The sequence below is a fragment of the Mobula hypostoma genome, chromosome 12 (genome assembly GCF_963921235.1).
Source record: "Mobula hypostoma chromosome 12, sMobHyp1.1, whole genome shotgun sequence".
Lineage (NCBI taxonomy): Eukaryota > Metazoa > Chordata > Chondrichthyes > Myliobatiformes > Myliobatidae > Mobula > Mobula hypostoma.
The window spans coordinates 54,375,102-54,398,409 of NC_086108.1; the positions used below are offsets into that span (position 1 = coordinate 54,375,102).

The window sequence follows — 23,308 nt, forward strand, 5'->3', positions numbered from 1 at the left end:
TTCAGTTATTATAAATGAATGAAAGAGTGGAATGAAAAAGGTAATAAAGTCATAATATAAACCTTGCTAGTGCATTAACAGAGAAAAGTGGATATTGTCAGCATGTATTTGTAAATTTTTCATGTCAAAACGATGTATGGATGAGGATTGAAAGATTGGCAAAGCTAAGTTAGGTACAGGTGTTTTAAGAAATTAATATGACTTGCCTCCTACAAGCCTTTACTAGTATATCACCCATGACTTCCTAAAAGCAGAAACAAACTACTGAATGATTGTAAATGGACTAGACCTCTAGAGAAGTAATCAGTTAAAGCCCTGACTGCTGATTTTACAGTGGGGAGACATTTAATTACAACAGCTGAATGTGTTTGAACCTACCATTATTTGGTGTCCTCATAGGACACCCTTTGAAGAGGTTCTCCTCTGTTTTGAATTTTACTTGGCTTCCTTGATGCCACAACTATTGAAATGCTGTCTTGATATCCATGTTTCTCTTCAGGGCCTGGAATTTGGCTGATGTCCATTTTAAGGCTAGGGATGCCAACTCTGGATATATTCTGAGATTTTTCATCACAGAACTTAATGGCATTAGGTTGACTGGCTTGTATTGTGTTCCTCGTCGGCCCAACATTTTGAATGTGTCTTTAGTGCAAATTGAGTATAAACTGCAATCTCCAATTTAAGCTTATGCAAAATGTTCAGTTTTAGTGAATTCCATGTTTGGGAAGATGTTAGTCAATTGCCAAGGATGAGGTGATGGAGTACTTGGTGACACAAGACAAGATAGTACACAGTCAGCATGGTTTCCTACAGGGAAAATCCCCCCGATGAACCTGTGGGAATTCTTTGAGGAGATTACAAGTAGGATGGATATAGGGGATGCAGCGGATGTTGTGGACTTTCAGAAGGCCTTTGACAAGGTGCCGCACATGAGGCTGCTTATCAAGTAAAGAGCCCATGGTATTACAGGAAAGTTGCCAACATGGTTAGAGCATTGGTTGTTTGGTCGGAGACAGTGAGTGGGAATAAAAGGATCCTTTCCTGGTTGGCTACCAGTGACTAGTGGTGTTTGGTGTTGGGACTACTTTTTATGCTAAGTTTGCAGATGATCTGAAGATTGGTAGAGGGACGGGTAGTGTTGAGGAAACAGGTAGGATGCAGAAGGACTTAGACAGATTAAGAGAATGGGCAAGAAAGTGGCAAATGAAATACGATGTTGAAAAATGCATGGTCATGCACTTTGGTAAGAGAAAAAAATGTGCAGACTATTTTCTAACTGGGGAGAAAATCCAAAAATCTGAGATGCAAAGGTACTTGGAAGACCTTGAACAGAGCACCCGGAAGGTGAATTTGCAGGTCGAGTTGGTGGTGAGGAAGGTAAATGCTATGTTAACATTCATTTCAAGAGGTCTAGAATACAAGAGCAAGGATATGATGCTGAGGCTTTATAAGGCACTGGTGAGGCCTCACCTTGAGTATTGTGAACAGTTTTGGACCCCTCATCTTAGAAAAGATGTGCTGGCATTGGAGAGGGTCCAGAAGAGGTTCACAAGGATGATTTCAAGAATGAAAGGGTTATCATACAAGGAATGTTTGATGGCTCTGGGTCTGTACTCGCTGGAACTCAGAAGGATGAGGAGGAATCTCATTGAAACTTTTTGAATGTTGAAAGGCATAGACAGAGTAGATATGGGAGAGGATGTTTCCCATGGTGGGAGAGACTTGGACAAGAAGGCACAGCCTCAGAATAGAGGGGAACCCTTTCAAAACAGAGATGCAGAGAAATTTCTTTAGCCAAAGGGTGGTGAATTTGTGGAATTTGTTGCCACATGCAGCTGTGGAAACCAGGTTGTTGGGTGTATTTAAGGCAGAGATTGATAGGTTCTTGATTGGACGTGGCATCAAAGGTTACGGGGAGAAGGCCGGGAACTGGGGTTGAGGAAGAGAAAAAAAGAATCAGCCACAATTGAATGGCAGAGCAGACTTGATGGACCAGATGGTCTAATTCTGCTCCTATGTCTTATAGTCTTATGAATTTATTTTCAAAGGGTTAAATGATGTTTGTTATTTTGCTTGTGTATATGTGTAAACAGTATACACCTGCATTAGTTAACTTAATTATTCATAAAATGTGTGAAATAACATACTATTAAGAAAATTTTACATTAATTAGACTCAAACTCCTTACAACAATTGAGTTCCTGTTGAATGCTTTTGCTCATCTTTTTCTTAAATTTGTACTTTATGTGGCTTCTTGTTGCTTTCTGCAACTCTGGGGGCTTTTTGAATTGAACATCCAGCTCTTGGCACAACATATAATAATTTAGTTGTATCTATGGTTTTGCTTTTGGACTGAAGAATAACATGGAAACAGTGCAATGATGAATTATGGAGAAAAATGTCTTTACAACAAGCATTTGACATGGAATGAAGCTACGAAAGGCTGGAGTTTAAGCGTTTGGCATTTCCAGTTTTTGATAATTGTTTGAAAACTTCTACACAACTTTTGACTAACTTTTAATTCCTTTTGAAATATTTTTGCTGTATAAAAATTTAAAGATTATACAGCTTGTCAATATACCTTTAAACAAGAAATTCAAATGTCAGGATCAGACCATCTTGTTGAGTGAGAGTGCTTTTTATTTTGGAACGTCTCTCAAAATCTTCTTATTCCTTAGAGTATACAATGCATCTGGTGCTTTAACTGCCTTAAATTTCCACATTAGATGGAGCAACACTTCAAAAAAATAGTGCACTTACCTTTAAAGTGACATTACCTGTGACAGGGCTGGAAAACCTGCCTTCTTCCATGGCTGTGTACTATTGAGAAAACTTAATGTGCAGAATCTATGTGCAGTATTCACAAACATGGGCATTTTTGCCTGCTGACTTTGATGCCATTTCTCTAGAATTTACTACATGTTTTGTTCCACTGCCGGTTAACATTGGTTGCCATGTCCAAGGTTTTTTTAAAAATATTTTCTTGTTGATTGAAGGAATATCAAAGAGATGGTAATTCACTGAACTGGATTTGTCCTCTTTTATGGACAGGGTGTATCTGGGAAGTTTTTTACTTTGTTGAGTGTCTAGTGATTTGAAGCTTAATTGGATCAGTTTGACAAAAGATACTATTGATTCTGGAGTACTAGTCTTCAGCACAACATCTAGAATGCTACAGGCCTTGGCTATCCACAGTCACCAATGGTTATTCCTTGTAATCATGCGGTGGGAATCAAATTAACTGAAAACTTGCTTTTCTGATGTTGGCACATTAGCTGAATCCTGAAATGGTCATTCACCCATCACTTGCTAAGTGCTCCACCATAATCAGGGATGAGGATGTTCACTAAACTTCCTCTTCCTGTTAGCTGACTAAACATCCACTGCCAATCACAACTGCTCTGATCCTTTTCTGTAGGCTGGCAAAACTTTATTAAAATCATGCTACTTCCAGTACGTCCATATAGATATTAAGAAAGAGATGTTCTGGAGCTTTTGGAAAGCATCAAGTTGGATAAGTCACCGGGACTGGATGGGATGTACTCCAGGCTACTGTGGGAAGCGAGGGAGGAGATTGCTGAGCCTCTGGCAATGATCTTTGCATCATCAATGAGGACGGGAAAGGTTCCGGAGGATTGAAGGGTTGCAGATGTTCCCTTATTCAAGAAAGGGAGTAGGGATAGTCCAGTGAGTCTTACTTCAGTGGTTGGTAAGTTGATAGAGCAGATCCTGAGAGGCAGGATTTATGAACATTTGGAGAGACATAATATGATTAGGAATAGTCAGCATGGCTTTGTCAAAGGCGGGTCGTGCCTTACGAGCATGATTAAAATTTTTGGGGATGTGACTAAACACGTTGATGAAGGTAGAACCATAGATGTAGTGTATATGGATTTTAGCAAGGCATTTGATAAGGTACCCCATGCAAGGCTTATTGAGAAAGTAAGGAGGCATGAGATCCAAGGGGACATTGCTTTGTGGATCCAGAACTGGCTTGCCCACAGAAGGCACAGAGTGGTTGTAGACTGGTCATATTCTACATGGAGGCTGGTGACCAGTGGTGTGCCTCAGGGATCTGTTCTGGGACCCCTACTTTTTGTGATTTTTATAAATGACCTGGATGAGGAGTGGAGGGATGGGTTAGTAAATTTGCTGATGACACAGAGGTTGGGCGTGTTGTGGATAGTGTGGAGGGCTGTCAGAGGTTACAATGGGACATTGATAGGATGCAAAACTGGGCTGAGAAGTTGCAAATGGAGTTCAACCCAGATAAGTGTGAGGTGGTTCATTTTGGTAGGTCAAAAATAATGGTAGAATTTAGCATTAATGGTAAGACTCTTGGCAGTGTGGATGACCAGAGGGATCTTGGGGTCCGAATCCATAGGCCACTCAAAGCTGCTACACAGGTTGACTCTGTGGTTGAGAAGGCATTCGGTGCATTGGCCTTCATCAATCGTGGAATTGAGTTTAAGAGCCAAGAGGTAATGTTGCAGCTATATAGGACCCTGGTCAGACCCCACTTGGAGTACTGTGCTCAATTCTGGTTGCCTCACTACAGGAAGGATGTGGAAACCATAGAAAGGGTGCAGAGGAGATTTACAAGTTGGTTGCTTGGATTGGGGAGCATGTCTTATGAGAATAGGTTGAGCTTTCAAATCTCTTACTAGCTCTTCTTTCAGTTAGTCCTGACGAAGGGTCTCGGCCCAAAACGTCGACTGTACCTCTTCCTAGAGATGCTGCCTGGCCTGCTGCATTCACCAGCAACTTTTATGTGTGTTGTTGAGTGAACTCAGCCTTTTCTCCTTGGAGTGATGGAGGATGAGAGGTGACTTGATAGAGGTGTACAAGATAATGAGAGGCATTGATCATGTGGATAGTCAGAGGCTTTTTCCCAGGGCTGAAATGGCTAGCATGAGAGGGCACAGTTTTAAGGTGCTTGGAGGTAGGTACAGAGGAGTTGTCAGGGGTAAGTTTTTTTTACGGAGAGAGTGGTGAGTGTGTGGAATGGGCTGCTGGTGGCGGTGGTGGAGGCAGAAACGATAGGGTCTTTTAAGAGACTCCTGCCTACATGGAGCTTAGAAAAATAGAGGGCTATGGGTAAAGCCTAGGTAGTTCTAAGGTAGGAACATGTTCGACACGGCTTTGAGGGCTGAAGGGTCTGTATTGTGCTGTATGTTTTCTATGGTTCTACGTTTCTATATAGCCTTAAGTGATTGACTGCACTTCTATTTCTGTGCTTAATAAGGGTTAATTCCCTAGTTTGAAGGCAATTAGCAGAGTGAATGAAAGCTTTTAGTGCCTTGTTGATGTCCATATTGTTTCTTTCAAAGAACAAGATGCGTGTCCTTGGCATGAAGCTGGGATTTTTATCTCCATAGCGACAGGGTGGTGGTCAATCTGAGTAACATTGTCATACACAATGTGTAGTAGTTTAGTGTGGATGATGTTGAATAGGTGAATAAACTCTTCTCAGGCTTCCAGTCGGGTACAGGTATCGATTATAATCGACATTTCGATGACAAACTCTGCTATCTCGTCAGAGATAATGCCTGAGATAGTCCAGTGGTATTTATACCCTTGTAGTCCATCCCTCCTGAATGGTTAGTCCTCATCCCATCAGATTTCCACTCTTTCACCTTGTTTACAATAGAATTCCAGTTCTTTCTTAGAGCGAAACCCTCGTCTTTGTTAGAATTCCTTTTCGCTAGTTTTATTTCAATGGCTTCCTTCACTAGGCAGTCCCAAAAGCCATTGCTGTGGCATTGTAGTTTTGTATATCGGCCAGACATGACGCATGGTGGAAACAAGGAGCACAGGAGGTGTATCCGTTTGGATTCCCCAGAGAAATTGGCGGTAGCAGAACATTGCATTCACAATAGCAATAGGATTGACTTCCGCACAAAACAACTGTGCCGTGCCAATGGCTTTTGGGGTTGCCTGGTAAAGGAAGCCATTGAAATAAAACTAGAGGAAAAGAATTTTAGCAATGAAGGTCTCTAGTTAAGAACTGGCATTCAATTGTAAAAGAGGTGGGAGAGTGGAAATCTGATTGGTTAGTCCTCATCCAATCAGGAGGGAAGGACTATGAGGGCTATAAATACCACCAGATTAGTAATGCCCAGGCATCATCCATACATTTTCCCCAAGAAGAGTTATTCGTTATATAAGCCGGGAAAGCACAAGATCCTTTTTCATGTTGAATAGGTATTTTTCCCCTCCCTATTGGCTTTCCCTATATGCTTCCAAATCCATGTAAGCTGCTATTTTGGGATTTGGCCAGGCCTTGCATGCTATCAAATTTTTCATTCCTCAGGCTATATTCTATGTTATTATCTTCACTAATACTGCTTTATCAGAGGGAGTAATCAAACTTTACTTACCCATGTTTGGCGTGATGCCATGAAACATGAATCCAAAGCCAATGTACAAAACCCCAGAGGCAACATTACTTGACCTTGACATCTGTCACCACCTTTTTGGCATTGGTGGAACTGGATGGTCTTGATTGAGGGGTCTTGACATTGGGTAAAAAAAAATACAAGCCTTAATGGCTGGTTTGCAGAACAGCTCTCTCGTTCTAATGGGGGGACTTCACGAGGTTATTTGGAGTACTATACCTTTTATATTTTACAAATTTTCTGTGGTTGACAGTCTGTTTTTATTTGAGTTTAATTGTAACTTGACAACTTCCCTTGGTTATAAGGATCAGCCATATTGTTGAAGTCAAATTCTAAACAGAGATAAAGATTATATTTCCACACTAAAGTTATCAGTGAATTTGTAATAATCTAGTCCTTTCAAGATGGGTCTTCTAATGCAATCTGTGGAATAGAAAGGTAGCTTACTGTAGCTTTTGGAATTTAACTTTTAATTAAAACTTATTCTAGAAGTTGCCCTTTGATCTAAAAAAAACTGTGCCCCTCTAGACAAACACTGAAATGCAGTAGTCCAGCTTACCTGCTGCATTGAAACTTGTTTTCTATGAGACTTGTATTCTCCAGTTTGTGTTCCTGGATACCTTGAGTCTTGTGATCCAGGATTTTCACTTCTGCTGCTGCATTTACACAAATGCAACGTATTTTCGATGGTATTGATCACAATAGCTTGCAGAATAACCATGTGCCTAATCTGGACACTTAATAAGTTCATGACATTATCAGTTGAATACAATTATTGTTAGTGAAGTAAATTTGGTTATTGGCTCTACCTGGCTCTTGAAACGATGGACAGACTTACCACAAACAGCAATTAAGTTGAATTAGACCACCATATGTGATTATGAACTCAAGTTTTGATTAATTTGCTGCAATAACAAATCAAGGAAGAGACACTCTATTTTATTAACTATCAGCAAACAAGTCCTTTTCTGTTTGTCTTTTAGTAATTGAAGTAATCTTGCATATTGATTGTGGATTTCCTTTAGGTTTTATAAACTTAGTTTCAATGCAAGACTGCAATGCTTTTAAACCAGCTGCTATTTAAACTACACCTTCCTTTCATCTAGCCTTGTTTGTAAATTCCTCTCCAGTGCAAAGTGTAATTCTTGGGAGGGATTAAAGAGAACATAAAGCTGTTAAACCACAATGAAACTTGTGGCTATAGCAATAGTGTTAAAATGCAGTGAAGTTCAGGAATTAAGGTATTTAAGAAATTGAGTGACATTGATAGATTCTCAGTTTGTTCAGTGCATTCCTTTCCCATAGAAAAGACATCTCGCGACCACTTCTGCTGTGTGCTTTGATACCTGATGTATGCACAGAACTACTTGCAAGAGATGATAGAAACAATAGGGAATATCATTTTGTTCTTAAATTTCAATGTGTTATATCCCAAAATGTTTGGATCAACTTTATATATATTTTAGCACTTAACAGTTTTTGGATTTTATTTAAACAAAGAAATTTACACAATTGTGTTTTGTACTCCAATCATAATATTGAAGTTGAATGTCAAATTACTTATTGAATTAAAAGTAGTTTAATGCACAAGACACTTGTTGTTAAATTGCCTTTTTGAAAAGAAAATAAGCACATCATTTGAAGAAGCTATGATACTCTTGAACACAAATGATATATGGCTAAAGGTGAATAAGTAATCACCTGAACAAAGTTGTCATTCACATTTTCTACTTGGTTTGAAATGAATTGTTCTGTCATAAGTTTTTAAGTCTGCACCAGCGTGAAGTTGAAATATATTTATTGATTGTTATATTACAAAATATAAAACATAAACATTAATGCAAAAGTTTTCCATTGCTATACTGAAGGCAATTTGCACATAGCAAGTGCTCACAATAACCATGTGTTAATGATATTTTTTGTGAAGCAAATTTCATGACAGATGCCAGTGATATTAAATCTGATTCTGAGCCAACACTGAATACAAAGAGCACCTCAAAACATTCACCAAATGTGATTAAGGTCCATTATTTTCTAATCCAAAAGATGGTCTTCACCAGAGTTCTTTTCCCACAATCTCTACTAAAATTGTGTGTGTACAAATCGTAGTCACAAGAGATTCTGGAAATCTTCAGCAACACACAAAATGCTGGAGGAACTTGGCAAATCAGGCAGCAGTGATGGAGGGATATAAACAGTTGATGTTTTGGTTCAGGATGAACAGTTCACCCTTGCTGACGAAGGGCATCAGCTCAAAACGTCTGTTTATTTCCCTCCACAGATAATGCCTGACTTTGAGTTCCTCCAGCACTTTGTATGTGCTGCTGTGTATAAATGAGATGTGCATTGGCAAACAAAGGATAATGGCCTCTTTTTCAGAAAATTACCTCAATCCTCTCGAATAATATTTACAAAATTCATGGTTTGTTTAATATCTGTCATCTTTGCAAGGGAAATATAGACATTTCAATTGCATGGTTCAAAGAATAATTGAAGTTTTGGAAAATAGTAAATAACATTGATTAAAATTTTTTAAGGATACTGCTGCATTGTGCCTTCTAAAGTTCTCATTTAAGCACAGTATAGCAGTGCATTATTTACATTGGATTACCATAGATAGTTTAAACATAACAGTTGTATTACCCAGTTTAAAAAAAATACAGTCAGTCCTCTTAATCTGACATTTGTTGAAGCAAAGACTCAAATACATTCACAAGGTTTTCAAATGTGGTTCTGTTACTTGGACTGTGTTCCCAGCACTTCTTCATATGAGAATAAATCTGCAAATAAGTACAATAACAATAAATTAAGAATTTTTCAGAGCCATGAGAAATTTGACCATTCTTAAAGTCAATGCTGCAGTTATGCATAATCATGGCTTGCATTTTGTGTAGTACAGATTGAGCAGTCATTGTATTTATCTGATATCACATCTAATGTCCCTATTTAACTAAGTGGAAATATGAATTTTGATATTACTTAGTCATAGAAAAGTAGAGCACAGAAACAGGCTCTTCAGCCCATGCTGAACCATTAAACTGCACTGGCACCACAGCCCTCCATACCCTTACCAAACTTCTTGTAGGTGTAATCATTGGGGACACTAGTGGTATCTCTGTCTTCCCACATCCCCTAAGAGGAGCATTCCACTATCCTGGCTGCCATCTCTACTGTTCTGAGAAATTATAAAGGAAGAAAAATGATAAACTGTGGGGAACAAAAAAAAATTCAACCTACAACTTATTTGCCTTCTCTGACTGGCCACTCCAACAATGGCTGCTTCACTTGTCTCTCTGCCTTATTTTAATTTGTCCTTGTCAAGCAATCCCAAATGCTGACTGGCCACTGCTCAAAATACCAAACTGGCTCGAATGCTGCCCTTTCTACTCAATCTTGGACAAGCAATTGAGTTTTTGTACCCTGTTCTCAATTCTGATATATTGACAATTTTGCTGAGAAGTGGGATTGTGAGAAATATAGTAAGAGGCTTTGAGGTATCAACAACTAAGTGGATGATCATATGACAAATAAACATTATCCAGAAAAATGTTAGCTTAGAACACCTTGCACGAAATAGAAAATTGGTATTTTTTTTTAAGTGATTACATTTTAGAAGAGGAGACTTCCACATCACTGCAAGCTAACAAGGTGGTGTAGAATGAATTTAGAAATAAATATCCTACAAGCTTTAATTGCAATAAGATTTGAACATGGGATCTTAACAGATATTTAAACAGGACAGACTGCATTTCAAATACTGAAAACGCCAGTGTTACTAGGGGAAGGGAGTAACGTTGCTATTCTAGAAAATGCAAGGATGAATTCTCATTGGCCAAAACATGATGTCTTGATACATTTTGAACACATTTACTCTCCTTCCCTAAAGATAGAATACAAAGTGGATTCTGGATATTTGGGACAAATCTTAAACAAAAGCCAAGTGAGAAAATAGCCAGGATTACCTTCATTTATTTGGGACACTATGCCGCTTTATTCGGACAGCAGACTGTTGCCAGACAGTTTCTAACTAACTTCAGATACGTGTACTTATGTAGCCATTAGGCTACACCATGCTTACAGTGAATTGGTTTTTAAATAGCATCAGTTGTATTTGCTTGTGTTCAAAAAGCAGCAATTTTTGTCACTGATAGATGGCAAGAAATAAGCTGCAAGACAATTCAGAACTCTTTTCATCCCTGAGGTTTCAAGTATTCAGGCTTGGAGGTGCCAGAAACAGCCGGGAGTGTAAGTGAAACAATTTAACTTCTTTAACCAGTCAGAGACCCAAGAAGAATTTGAAGGCATCAACAATAATCTTGAAAGTTACATGAAGATTTGGAGGATGCAATAGTCAAAAGCATTGGCTGAAGGCAGCCTTTTATTGGCAGTAGGTGTCTGCACTGATTTTGTTCATTTACAGTCAAACAATAGGCAGTTATGTCTCCATCGATAATTATTAGGAACAAATACAGTTTATACTATTGATAGTGCTCTAATTTATTCTGTATTTCATTTAAGTACACAATTTGTTACTCAGTTAAATGGTAGTTTGTCTTTTTTATACCTTTTTAACTATTTCCATGAACTTTGGCTAACTGGAGCAGCCACTTAATTGGGCCAAAATATACTGGTACTGATGTGTCCCAATTAACTGGAATCCACAGTATTTGCCATATAATTACAGTGGAAATTCCCAAGGCTGATTCGAAGGATAACATGTTTGCCCAATTGAGTGGACTAGGCATTTAAAACTCAAAGGATAATTTCAAAGAGCTTATCTACAAAATTGTTACAGGAAATGAGAGATTTGATAGAACATTATTTATTATGTAACTTGCAATAATTTTAATGTCTTGCATTGTACTGCTGTCTCAAAACAAATTCCATAACATATGTCAGTGATAATAAGCCAGAAGACCAAGATAAATTTCTTTATTCTAAGGGTGATGAATCTTTGGAGTTCTCCACTCTGGAGGCCCAGTAATTGAGTTAATTAAAAACAGATCAGTAGTTTTCTGTACAAGAGGGTTATGGTTACAATTCAGAAATATAGTGCTGAAGTAGTTCAGACAACATCTGGATGAATGGTTGAGCAGATTCAGGTTTTAAGTGTCTTATGTTCTATTTCTACTGCTGGAAATATGCCTCTATCCCAATCTTTCCCCTTTTCACTGCCCAACCCAAGGGTAGCAATGCTACTCATGTTCAGTTTTGAACATGACATGTTTTTAAAGGAGGCCATTCTCCCCCTAATGCCATTAAGAAAGATCACAGCTGCTGTTATGTTTCAGTGCTGCTGGCCTAATAATTGGAGCAAGGCACTTCTGGTCTTTTACTTAATTCCTCTTGCAATGAAAGACTACATACTTCCCCTCCCAAGTATCTGCTTGTTAAGCTTTGGTGAATCCTTTAAGGACAATTCTGAAGAACATTCAAACTGAATAGTTTTTAAGTTATTTTTGATTAAATTCATGACGATAAGTTGAATTGTACTGTTGATCAGATGAGTGATAATATATACAATAATTGAGTATTATACCTCCTCGGGGCAATGTGTTGGACAGGGCAAACGCTTGCCTTCTTCAAGTACACGCACAAGCCTTGTGACAGTCATCTGACCTTGAGTAGGACCAATCAATTTCAGGAACATCTGAGAAATGATCAAAAATTGTGCAATTTTAGATACTGTAATTATGACAGGTCCAATTAGAAATGCTGGGAAAGACACAAGAACTTACATTCATTGGACTGTGTTCAGACTCACAATATGTCATTAATTCATACAAAGTGACACCGAAAGACCACACATCTGAAGCAATGTAGAATTTGCAATGTATCAGACATTCTGGTGCATACCTGCAGAAACAAATCCATTTGCAATGTATTAGTAATGTTACAAGTGAGACTAGAACTCTTTATAAACTTGCTTTCACTTTTAAATTGAATACTGGAGAGATCATTTTAAATTGGCATTCTTTATTGCTCAAAGTAAGAGATACACGTAACATTGATCAGAATATTTTCCCACCCACCCTGTTTAGTACTCGGTATTTTGAGGGAAATTGTGTTGGGACACTGGTGTCTTCCTTTATTCCCCAATATCCCAGTATATAGCTATGCACCCTTTTCTTCCAAATGCTACAATTTATTTGAACATTTGCAAAAATTTCTACTTCCTAAATGAAAGTTATTGATGTCCCAAATGGCACGAGACAGTAATTCTTTCTAGTCTTCTCCTTTTTTAGGATATCTTCAATGATGTATAATGAGAGACTTAGACTAGCAGCAGAGTTGATGAAGATGCGAAGAATCCTACTGGAGCTGCATCCCTTGTATTAGAGAACTGTGGTAAACTCCCATTTATTTCACATGTGTGCCCAATTCGTCACATGGTGGCTGCACAGTTTTCCTTAATTAAAGCTTCATGCTGCAACAACCTTGAGTTATATGGTAAGAATTTTTATTGTCTTGTATGCAGACTACTGCAGACTGCACGAAACATATGGTAAACCATGGGAAAGTTGAACAAAACTTGCTTTTAATTAAGAAATGACAGGAGAAGGAGTGATAAATGGTGTCTCAGTAACGATAGATTCAACAGTGATTTAATTGTTAGTACTCATACACCAATGGCCTTGCATGAAATGCCTAGGCCTGGTACAGCAGATTTGCACATTGTTGGCATGACCAGTTGCTCTGGTTTCCTCCCAATTCAGGTAGGCTAATTTAACACATCATCACTTAGATCACCCAGAAGACCAAGGAGATCATTGTGAACTTCAGGCATGCTAGGAGCCACACTCACGTCCCCATCTACATCAACAGAGCTGTAGTGGAATGTGTATCAAGCTCCAAATTCCTTGGTGTCCACATTTCCAAGGATCTCACCTGGTCCCTGAACTCCTCCATCCTGATCAAAAAGGCGCAACAGCGCCTTTATTTCCTGCAGGGCGTCAAGAAAATTCACCTCTGTCCCAGGATACTGACGGACTTTTACCGCTGTACCATTGAAAGCATACTCACCAACTGCATCTCAGTGTGGTATGGCAATTGTCCCGTATCGGACTGCAAAGCACTCCAGCGGGAGGTGAAAACTGCCCAGCAGATTATCGGCACCCAATTACCCACCAAAGAGTACATCTACCGTAAACGCAGCCTGGGCAGGGTGAAAAGCATTATCAAGGATGCATCTCACCCTAATCATGGACGTTTTACTCTCCTCCCATCCGGTAGGCACTACAGAAGCCTCCACTCCCGCACCAGCAGGCACAGGAAGAGCTTCTTCCCTGAGGCTGTGACCCTACTGAACCTCACACCACAGCGCTAAGCACTATTGCGCCCATATTGTACTGTCTCAGTACTTTTATACTTGTGTGCTGTAGCACTTACTTTTTATTCGCAGTTATTTTGTAAATAACACTGTTCTTTGCATTTCTGGTTAGATGCTAACTGCATTTCATTGGCTTTGTATCTGTACTTGGCACAATGACAATAAAGTTGAATCTAATCTAATCTTGATGTAGGGTATGGGTCATACGTGTGAAAGTAAGTTGCATGGGTTATTGGTTACCATGGACTTGAAGGGCTGTAAGGCCTTGTGCCATAAACATATGAAATATCCAGCAGTAAAGGTGGCCACCTCTCACATTCAGCAGTATAACTTAGTACCAAAGCAATTAAGAACATGAGAAAAGTACTACTTTTTTTTTTTAAATGTGGAGTTACCTGCATGTCCTTCAGTGGGCAAATGGAATGATGCCCTCACTGGGGCATTAGTTGATCAAAGTCTATTCCAGATATTTGAATGAGGGAATCAAGTACAATATATCCAATTTGCTGCTGATAACCAAGCTAAGTGACAGTGTGGGTTATGAAGATAATGCACAGGGGGTTGCAGCAGATTTTTGACAGCTTTAGTCAATAGGCAGATAAAATAGCACAGAAAACAAGAGTTTCTGCTTCAGTGAAAGAAGGAGAAAGAAAAAGTGAGAGATTAAAAACTGTTGGTGTGTAGAAGGACCTAGGTATTATTCTCTGGTCATTACTGAATGTTAACGTGCTGATCCAGCAAACAAGTCAGGCAAGTGCACACTGCAAGAGGCTGTGTAAATTCAATTCGGATAACAGCGTCCAGAATATTGATTTTCCCCTATCTAAAGATGCACTTCTTTAGTTTGATTCCTGGCAAATGGTGAGTTTGTATTAAACAAACTGTTGTGAGTTCTCTTATGTTTGCAAGAGTAAGAGGTGATCTCATTGAAACAAAATTTCTTCCATAGCTTAAAAGCTAGTTATGGAGTTAATGTTTCCCCTAGCTAAGCTGTCTAGAACCAAGTATCAAAGTTTCAAAATAAGGGGCAGCTATGTATGCTGGACAAATATACAAATATGAAAAAAGTCTTGATGCAGAACTTTGGAATTTTCTGTTGAGGAAAGCTGTGGAGATTTGGTGGTTAAGTATATTCAAGATGGATAGATTTTTAGATTATCAAGGGATATAGATTACTGCATTGAAGTAGTGCTGAAGTTTTAACAAAAACACAATAATGGAATGGCAAACCAAGGTTAAGGAATGAAAAATGGCTTACTCCAGTCTCTTTTTTATCTTCTTATATTACCAAGCATTGTGGTACAGAAGGATATTTTATATGAGGTCTAATATTGTTTATTCTGTCTCTGATATTTTCCTATCAAAACATCAAGATTTTGAAACAAAATCTAATCCTGATGTGAAAATTATAGACTTTAGAATCTTACCAAAACACGGGACTATCCAAATCATCATGCACTTTATAATACTCCTTGTTGGTCTGGATGGCTTTTGTTAGTCCAAAGTCTCCAATTTTTACTCTGTTTTCATTTTCCACGAGAACATTTCTTGCAGCCAAATCTCTATGAACATACTGCAGAGATCCCAAGTACTCCATTCCCTGAAATCACATTTTGCTGAGTTTTAAATACTGTTTTGTTGACTTTTGAGCAAATATACCCACTTTTTTTAAATATAAAGTTTGTATGTTTCCCCTCGTCTTCAATGTTTTCACCTTGAGTGACACATCAGGCTGTAATGACATACTGGGAGCAATCTAATGTATTTTAAATTGTTCCCATAAAGGGAGCAAAAGACTTTTGGATTCATCTTTTTCTTACTCTACCATCCAACAAATCCACACTAGTCCCATCCTCACTATTCACAGACTGCATTTAGATATGCATGACATCTGATGCACTTTTTCCCCCACAGTCAAAATAAATCAGTTTCTAAAAATGTTACCTTGTGCCTCAATTTCTCAAGCAGTGATGAGAAGGTAATCATTAATACCCTCAAAGATTAGACCACAAGACATAGGAGCAGAATTAGACTACTAGGCCCATCAAGTCTGCTGATTTATTATCACTCTCAACCTACCTTCTCCCATAATCTTTGACGCCCTGACTAATCAAGAAACTAAAAACCTCCACAGCCATACATGGCAATGAATTCCACATATTTACCACCCTCTAGCTAAGGAAATTCCTCTTATCTCCATTCTAAATTAATGTCCCTCTATTCTGATGCTGTGCCCTCTGGTCCCAGACTCACCCATTATAGGAAACATCCTCTCCACGTGCATTTTATCTAGGCCTTTATAATATTCATTAGGTTTCAATGAGGTCCTACTTCATTCTTCATAAACTCCAGTCAGTACAGACCCAGAGCCATCAAACGCTCCTCATACGTTAACTCTTTTTGTTTCCAGAATTGTTCTCATGAATCTCCTCTGGTCCCTCTCCAATGTCAGTATATCTTTTTGTAGAAAAGGGACCCAAAGCTGCTTACAATATTCTTAAGTACAGTCTGATCAATGACTTATAAAGCCTCAGCATCCTGTCCTTGTTCTTATATTCAAGTCCTCTCAAAATGAATGCTAACATTACATTTTTGTTCTGTACCACTGTCTCAACCTGAAAGTTAACCTTTAGGGAATCCTGCACAAGGAATCCCAAGACACTTTGCACGTCTGATTTTAAATTTTTCTCCCCATTTAGAAAATAGTCTACATCTTTATTCTTTCTACCAAGGTGCACGGCCCTACACCTATATTCCAGCTGCCATTTTTCTCCGTTCTCCCAACCTGTCCAACTCCTGCAGACTCTGTTTCTCAACATGACGTGCCCCTGCAACTGTCTTTGTATCATCTGCAAACTTGGCTGCAAAGCCATCAGTTCTGTCATCCAATCATTGATGTATAATGTAAAAAGAAGCAGTCCCTGTCTGCGCATTAGCTTACTTCATAAAAATTTTAAATTAAATATGGATTTTAATAAAATTAATATAATATCTTTGAATCTAAATGGTATGAACCAAGCTATTAAGTGCAGAAAGATTTTTAAGAAATCAAAAACACTTCTTGCAGATATTATTTTTGTGCAGGAGACTCATATCCATAGGCAGGATGAAAATTGTTTTTTTTAGATTTTGGAAGGGACCCTTATGCCATTCTTTATCAGTAAATAAAATAAGAGGGGTATCTATTTTTATTAATTCTAAAATAATTCTAGAATAGGCTCTTTTTATTCCAACTCTTTGCCTCCTGCCAGTCAGCCAATCTTCTACCTGTACTAGTATCTTTCCTGTAATAGCACGGGCTCTTATCTTGTTAAGCAGCCTCATGTACAGCACCTTGTCAATGGCCTTCTTAAAATCCAAATAAGCAACATTCACTGACTCTCCTTTGTCTATCCCGCCTGTTATTTCCTCAAAGATTCCAACAGATTTGTCAGGCAAGATTTCCCCTCAAGGAAACCATGCTAATTTTGGCCCACTTTATCAAGTGCCTCCAAATACCCAAAACCCTCATCCATAATAATGGACTCCAACATCTTCCCAACCACTGAAGTCAGGCTAATAGGCCTATAATTTCCTTCCTTCGGCTTCCCTCCCTTCCTGAAGAAAGCAGTGACATTTACAATTCTTCATTCCAACAGAGCCATTCCAGAATCTAATGATTTTTGAAAGATCATTACTAATACCGCCACAATCTCTTCAGCTACCTCTTTCAGACTGCTGGGGTGGAGTCCAGCTGGTCCCAAATCATTTATTTACCTTCACACCTTTCAACTTCCCAAGCACCTTCTCTTTAGTAATAGCAACTACATTCACTTCTGCCCCCGAAGCTCTCAAATTTCTGGCATACTGCTATTTTGTCCACAATAAAGATTTATGCAAAATACTTAAGTTCATCCGCCATTCTTTGTTCTCAGAATCTACCTCTCCAGTGCTTCTTTCCAGTGGTCCAATATCCACTCTTGCCTCTCTTTTACTCTTTATCTAATTGAATAATATATTATCTTTGATATTATTGGGTAGCTTACCTTCATGTTTTAACTTTGTTTTTTTGCCTTCTGTTAGTTTTTAAAAGCTTCCCAATCCTCTACTTTCGCAATATTTCATGCCCGCTTTTGCTTTCATGTTGTCCATGACTTCCCTTGTCAGCCACAGTTGTCTCATTCTCCTTTTAGAATACTATTCATCTTTGGGATGTACCTAACGCTACACCTTCCAATTTGCACCTAGAAACTACAGCCATTGCTGTTATACTGTCATCCTGCTTGCGTCCTCTCTCATGGATCTGTAATTACCTTCACTCCACTGTAATACTGATACATCTGACTTCATCTTCTCCCTCGCAAACTGCAGGGTGAATTCTATCATATTAATATCATTGCCTCCTCAGGGTTCCTCTAGCTTAAGTTCCCTAATTAAATATAGTTCATTACACAACATCCAATCCAGAATTGCTTTTTCACTGATGGGCTCAACCACAAGTTGCCCTAAAAGGCCATCTTGTAGGCATCCTACAAATTTCCTCTGCTGGGATCCAGCGCCAACCTGATTTTCCCAATCTATCTGTATATTGAAATCTCCAACATTACTCTCATTACATGACTTCTATTTCTCATTGAAATTTATATCCTACGTCTTGTCTGCTGTTTGGGAGCTTGTTTACCAGTAGCCCCATCTTCAGCCTATCACTTGAGTTATTATCCTCCTGCCAAGTTAGTTTAAACCTTCCCCAACAGCTCAAACAAACTCGACCACAAAGGTTCTCCTCTGGTTCAGGTGTAACCCGTCCTTGTGTACAGGTCAGACCTTCCCCAGAAGAGATCCTAATGATCCAGAAATCTGAACCCCTGTCCCCTGCACCAGTTCCTCAGCCACTCATTCATTAGTACTATCATCCTATTCCTGCCATGACAAGCATGTGGTACTGGGAATAATCCAGAGATACTAACGGGAAATTATTGTTTGGGCCAGGAATAGTCAACCACCTGGACCAACTAGAAAGACAAAATAATTACTGACACCCACTTCGTGATATTTACTTACTTTACATATCTGCAATGCATATTTAATTTGAGTTTTTAAGGTCACTTTCGATTTATGTCGGGGAAGATATTCTTTAAGGCTTCCAGAAGGAAGATATTCCATGATCAGCTTCATCCCTTTTCCACCTGAAAACCAATAAAAAATTAGTTTGAAATTGCAGATGCAGGCAAGAAAGCAAAAGTGACCCAGTTTAGCCCATTTAATCTGTTTCTCCTCAAGTCTCCTCCAGTGATTCAACCTCCAGATGAATTTTTTTCTTCCTTATTCTATCAGAGTAGATCAAAGAAAAAAGGATTTTACAATCAATATTATTCAAGCATAACTTTTTGCCTCCACAATATGAGATTTCCGTCTGAAATGGATATTTAACAAATCTTGTGTTAGAAATAAGTTTTTTATTTTTAAGTTTTAAAACCTTTTTAAGTTGCATCTTTTTATTGATACATACAGTTCCTTGACTTCCAATACTTAGCTCAAGAGAACTTTAACAGTATCAAACTGATTGTGACAATACATCTGTGTTAAATACCTTGTATATTATACATTCACAGAATTAATACCAACTAAATTGGCATGAACAAGTCATAAAATGAAAAATCTTCCTGGTCTGCATGAACAAGATTTATATTTACATCCTCAAGTCGGGTTTTGAATTTACCAGCTAGTAAGAAAGAGAAATCCAATAACAATTATGGCTACATTAGGGAATAGTTATGTGGCAGTTTATAATGCCAATTGAGTTTGAGCAGTTGATAATTGGTCACTTAGAGATCCAAGTATGAGGCCAGAGCTGTAATAGCATTCTGCCAGTTGGGCAAGGGACAGATATAAGCTGCCTGCACCAAAGAGTCAGCAACAACTGGACAAGCTGCCGTGAGCAGTCATGCAGGATTTGTGAAGAAAGAATCTTTGCTTCTGGTTGATGGCCTAGCATCAGAATTGGAAGAAGCAATCAATCAGAAACCTTAAATCTTGTTTTGGTCTGCACCTGTATTAACTGAGCTAATTATTTACTTTGTTCCTGTTCTGGAAGGGGAAAATTTAGAGCAGGCAGGGCTTTATTTTAAATCTTTAAAAAAAATGTAACTGAAGTCACTTAGAGGGATCAGCCATAATTTGATGGACAAGAGTACACGTGTCTATCCTTGCTGTTACTAATGTTGTTTGTGATACAAGATCCAATCTTGACCTCTTGGTCTGACAAAGGATACTGTTTGGTTACTCTAGTTTTAACAGTGCGGATTTGCATGGCAGCTAGATTGCAATATATGTTTTCAGGCCTGGTTAAAATGTGACTGGGTGCCATTGTTGTCTCCTTTAAACTGAATTACTGCTACACCAGCGGTGTGTAAAAATAACAGAATCTGTGATTTTTGTATACAAGAACAGTACACAACCATTAAAAATGGTTGTATTTAAACAATCATTGTAAAATGATGTAAAAATATGAAATTAGTGTGAGCAAATCATAAAATGCAGCCATTTTATTGCAATAACTTGTCCACAGTTGAAAGTTAAAATTTGTCTTTTACTGATACCATTGTTTCACAACCAGTCTGTACTGTTTTATTAGGCCCACCAATCTTGTTTTCTTTTGGAATAGAGCAAACAGACAATTGGCACAACATCTGTTCGGCAGTGTTTAAAAATAATGGTGCAATTTAATTGTTGTCAATTTAGAGTATTAAAATTAAGTTTTGCTTTAAAGATTCTTAGTCATACAATTCCAAACAAGTCCTCCAGCCCACCACATCCACACTGCCCATCTAGTATCTATCTATAGTAATTCAGTTTCTCAGAACTGTTGTACGTAGCTTTTCATACCTGCATCACCTTGTATACCTGTACTGCCACCTTCAGGGATCTTCAGACTAGTACACTGAGCTCTGACCATTCTGCAATATGCGCTCGGATCCTACCTTTCATTGTCAATGCCCCACCCTTACCTTGCACATCAGAATTAATTTCCATCTGCCATTGCTCTGTTCATTTTACCAACTGATCAGCATCGCCCTGTTTACGACTGTCAGCATAATTCATTTTCATGTTGTCTGCAGGCTTACTAATCTTGCATTTGTATCCACGCTATCTATGTAAATAATACAAAGCTTTTGCACTGATCACTGTTGTACACCACTGGTCAGAGCAATCCGATCATAAAACAACCTTCTACCTCCATCCTCTACTTCCTATTATTAATTTTCCTTCAAAAGATGTTTTTCTTAAATTAGAAACATTAACTTTTGCAATGTAAGTGAAACCAGGCCTAATGAAGAAGAACTGCTTGTGTGGGAGCAAAATGTTGGGGTATTAAGGAGGGACATCTTCAAAAGGCATTACTTCAAGAAGGTGGCATCTATTGTTAAGGGCCCTCACCATTCAGGACGTGCTACCATTAGAGAAGTGTAAAGACACACTTAATGTTTCAGAAACAGCTTCTTCCCCTCCACAGTCATATTTCTGAACAGTCCACCAGCCCAGTCCACCCTCACCATTCCTATTTGCACTATTTTTTTTTATTTTTTATTGCAGCTTACGCTATTTCTTGCACTGTACCGCTGCGACAAAAACAGGTTTCACGACATATGTCAACAATAATAAATCTAATTTTGATTCTGAACTTAGAGCCCAGGCAACTGATAACTGCTGTGCTTGTCAGCATGCTAACACTACTGCCTCGGAGCTCTGGGCATTGAGTTTTAATCCTTGGGTCCTCTATGTGTGGGGTTTGCATGTTCTAGTGACCTAGTGGGTTTCTTCCACATATTCCTGTTTCCTCTTACAGGCAATTGTAATTTATCCATTGGTACAAGACAAAAAGAACAAAAGATTTGATGGGCATATGCCTGGGAGATTAGTTTGCAGCATGGCAGGGAAATGAGGGGAGAATCGGACTGCAGTCCAGGAAGCATGTATCTAATAGATCAAATGGCCTTCTGTGTCATTTTAAAATGAGCTATCAACGTAATGACTATTACTGAGATATTCAATGGAATTTCACTCATACCAGAACCAAGAGTTAGTTATATGTCTATGAGTAGCTTTGCAACTAAACTCAATTCTTCACTCACCAAAACACTTCCAGAGTGTCACCCAGAAACTATAGCTGATGTTTTGACACCAATGCTAACAGCTTGCATTGACATATTGCCTCTAAAGCAGGGGGTCCTAACCAAGGATTCACAGACCCCTCTGTTAATGGTAAGGCTCCATGGCATAAAAAAGAATGGAAACCCCTGTCCCACGGCATAAGAAAGCAGCATCAGTGATGGAGAGTTTTTTGGGAAAATTTATACTTAGAAAGGCAAAGATTAAACAAAAATATTCAATATGGGTTTGATAGCATGCCATTTTTCTAACCAAGCTGCTAGAACATTTTTGAAGACGTAACAAAATGTATTGATGAGGACAATGTGATTGATCTAGTCTACATCATTTCCCTAAAGCCTCTGACAAGTTTGCACATGAGGAAAGCGGTTCAAAACTTAAGAGCCCATTTGCACTAGGGCAAAGTTACAAACTGGATCCAAAATTAGTTTTGTAATAGAAGGAAGAGAGTGATGGTGGAAGGTTTTGTGATCGGAAGCTTCGGACTAATTTTGTAGCACAAGTGTCCATGCTGTTTAGTGTATATATTGGTGATATGGATATAGGGGATATGATTTATAAATGGAAACAAGGATACCAGAAAATAACAGCAGAGATAGATGAGCTGGTGAAGAATATATTGGATATTTACCTTCATTAGTCAAAGAACTATACGTAAGAATAAGAGGCTATGATAAAACATTGGTTTGGCCATTAGTGTAATTCTTCTTCTGTTGTCCATCGAAATCCGATGACGACGTCCACTCCTTTAACGGTGAGATCTTTGATGACAATACAGTCCTATTCTGGACCCACAAGCAGCTATTGCAGGTGGGACATGTATATGTAATAGTGGTGGTGGTTGTAGTGGCAACCGTGGCTCCATTTCTCCTGGCTCTCTTCTGCTGTCTTCTGGTTGTTCTTTCCATCTCCAGAATACGAACCCCGTCCCTACACAGCTGTCGCCAAGTGGTACGGTCAGCAGCAACCTCCTCCAGGTCCTCGGGTCTGATCTTGCACTTCCTTAAAGCATTCTTCATCTGATCCTTATAGCGCTTCTTTGGCCTTCCAGCTGAGCGTCGACCATGATGTAGCTGGCCGTATAACACTCTGCGGGGTAGCCGATATGGGGGCATCCTTATCACGTGCCCCAGCCACTGCAGCTGATGCTGGGTGATCGTGGCCTCAGTACTTCTGCAGTTGGTCTTTACAAGTATTTCACTGTGAGGCACCCGCTCACGCCAGATAATTCCCAGGATGCGCTGGAGGCAGGTTATGTGGAAGTGCGCCAAGGTACAGTATTACTGTAATACTGCATACACAAAAGGAAAGATGATATTACAATGCAGAGGGTGCAGAGGAAATTCAACACAAGGTTGCCTGGGATGGAGTGCTTCATTTATAAGGATGGACTGGGTTGTTTTCCTCAGAACAAAGAAGCCTGAGGAGACAC

The 23,308-nt window shown here is 38.8% G+C and overlaps 2 protein-coding genes across 6 annotated transcripts in view; one reads left to right on the top strand and one right to left on the bottom strand.

The window, feature by feature from the left end:
* Positions 1 to 15,134, top strand: part of raver2 (ribonucleoprotein, PTB-binding 2) — a 173,028-nt gene extending 157,894 nt beyond the window's left edge. For 2 of the 3 annotated variants that reach the window (XM_063064138.1, XM_063064139.1), the window contains exon 16: positions 12,644 to 15,134. In XM_063064138.1, coding sequence (XP_062920208.1) covers positions 12,644 to 12,664 — 21 coding nt within the window. In that variant the 3' untranslated portion in view covers positions 12,665 to 15,134. Of the gene's footprint in view, positions 1 to 12,627 lie in introns of all 3 variants that reach the window. The other variant, XM_063064137.1, reaches the window with a different exon arrangement.
* jak1 (Janus kinase 1) overlaps positions 8,180 to 23,308 on the bottom strand; it is a 139,837-nt gene continuing 124,708 nt past the window's right edge. For all 3 annotated transcript variants that reach the window (XM_063064132.1, XM_063064130.1, XM_063064131.1), the window contains exons 20-24: positions 18,769 to 18,893; positions 15,156 to 15,328; positions 12,137 to 12,254; positions 11,938 to 12,048; positions 8,180 to 9,178 (exon numbers count right to left, since the gene is read on the bottom strand). In XM_063064132.1, coding sequence (XP_062920202.1) covers positions 9,071 to 9,178; positions 11,938 to 12,048; positions 12,137 to 12,254; positions 15,156 to 15,328; positions 18,769 to 18,893 — 635 coding nt within the window. In that variant the 3' untranslated portion in view covers positions 8,180 to 9,070. The remainder of the gene's footprint in view (positions 9,179 to 11,937; positions 12,049 to 12,136; positions 12,255 to 15,155; positions 15,329 to 18,768; positions 18,894 to 23,308) is intronic.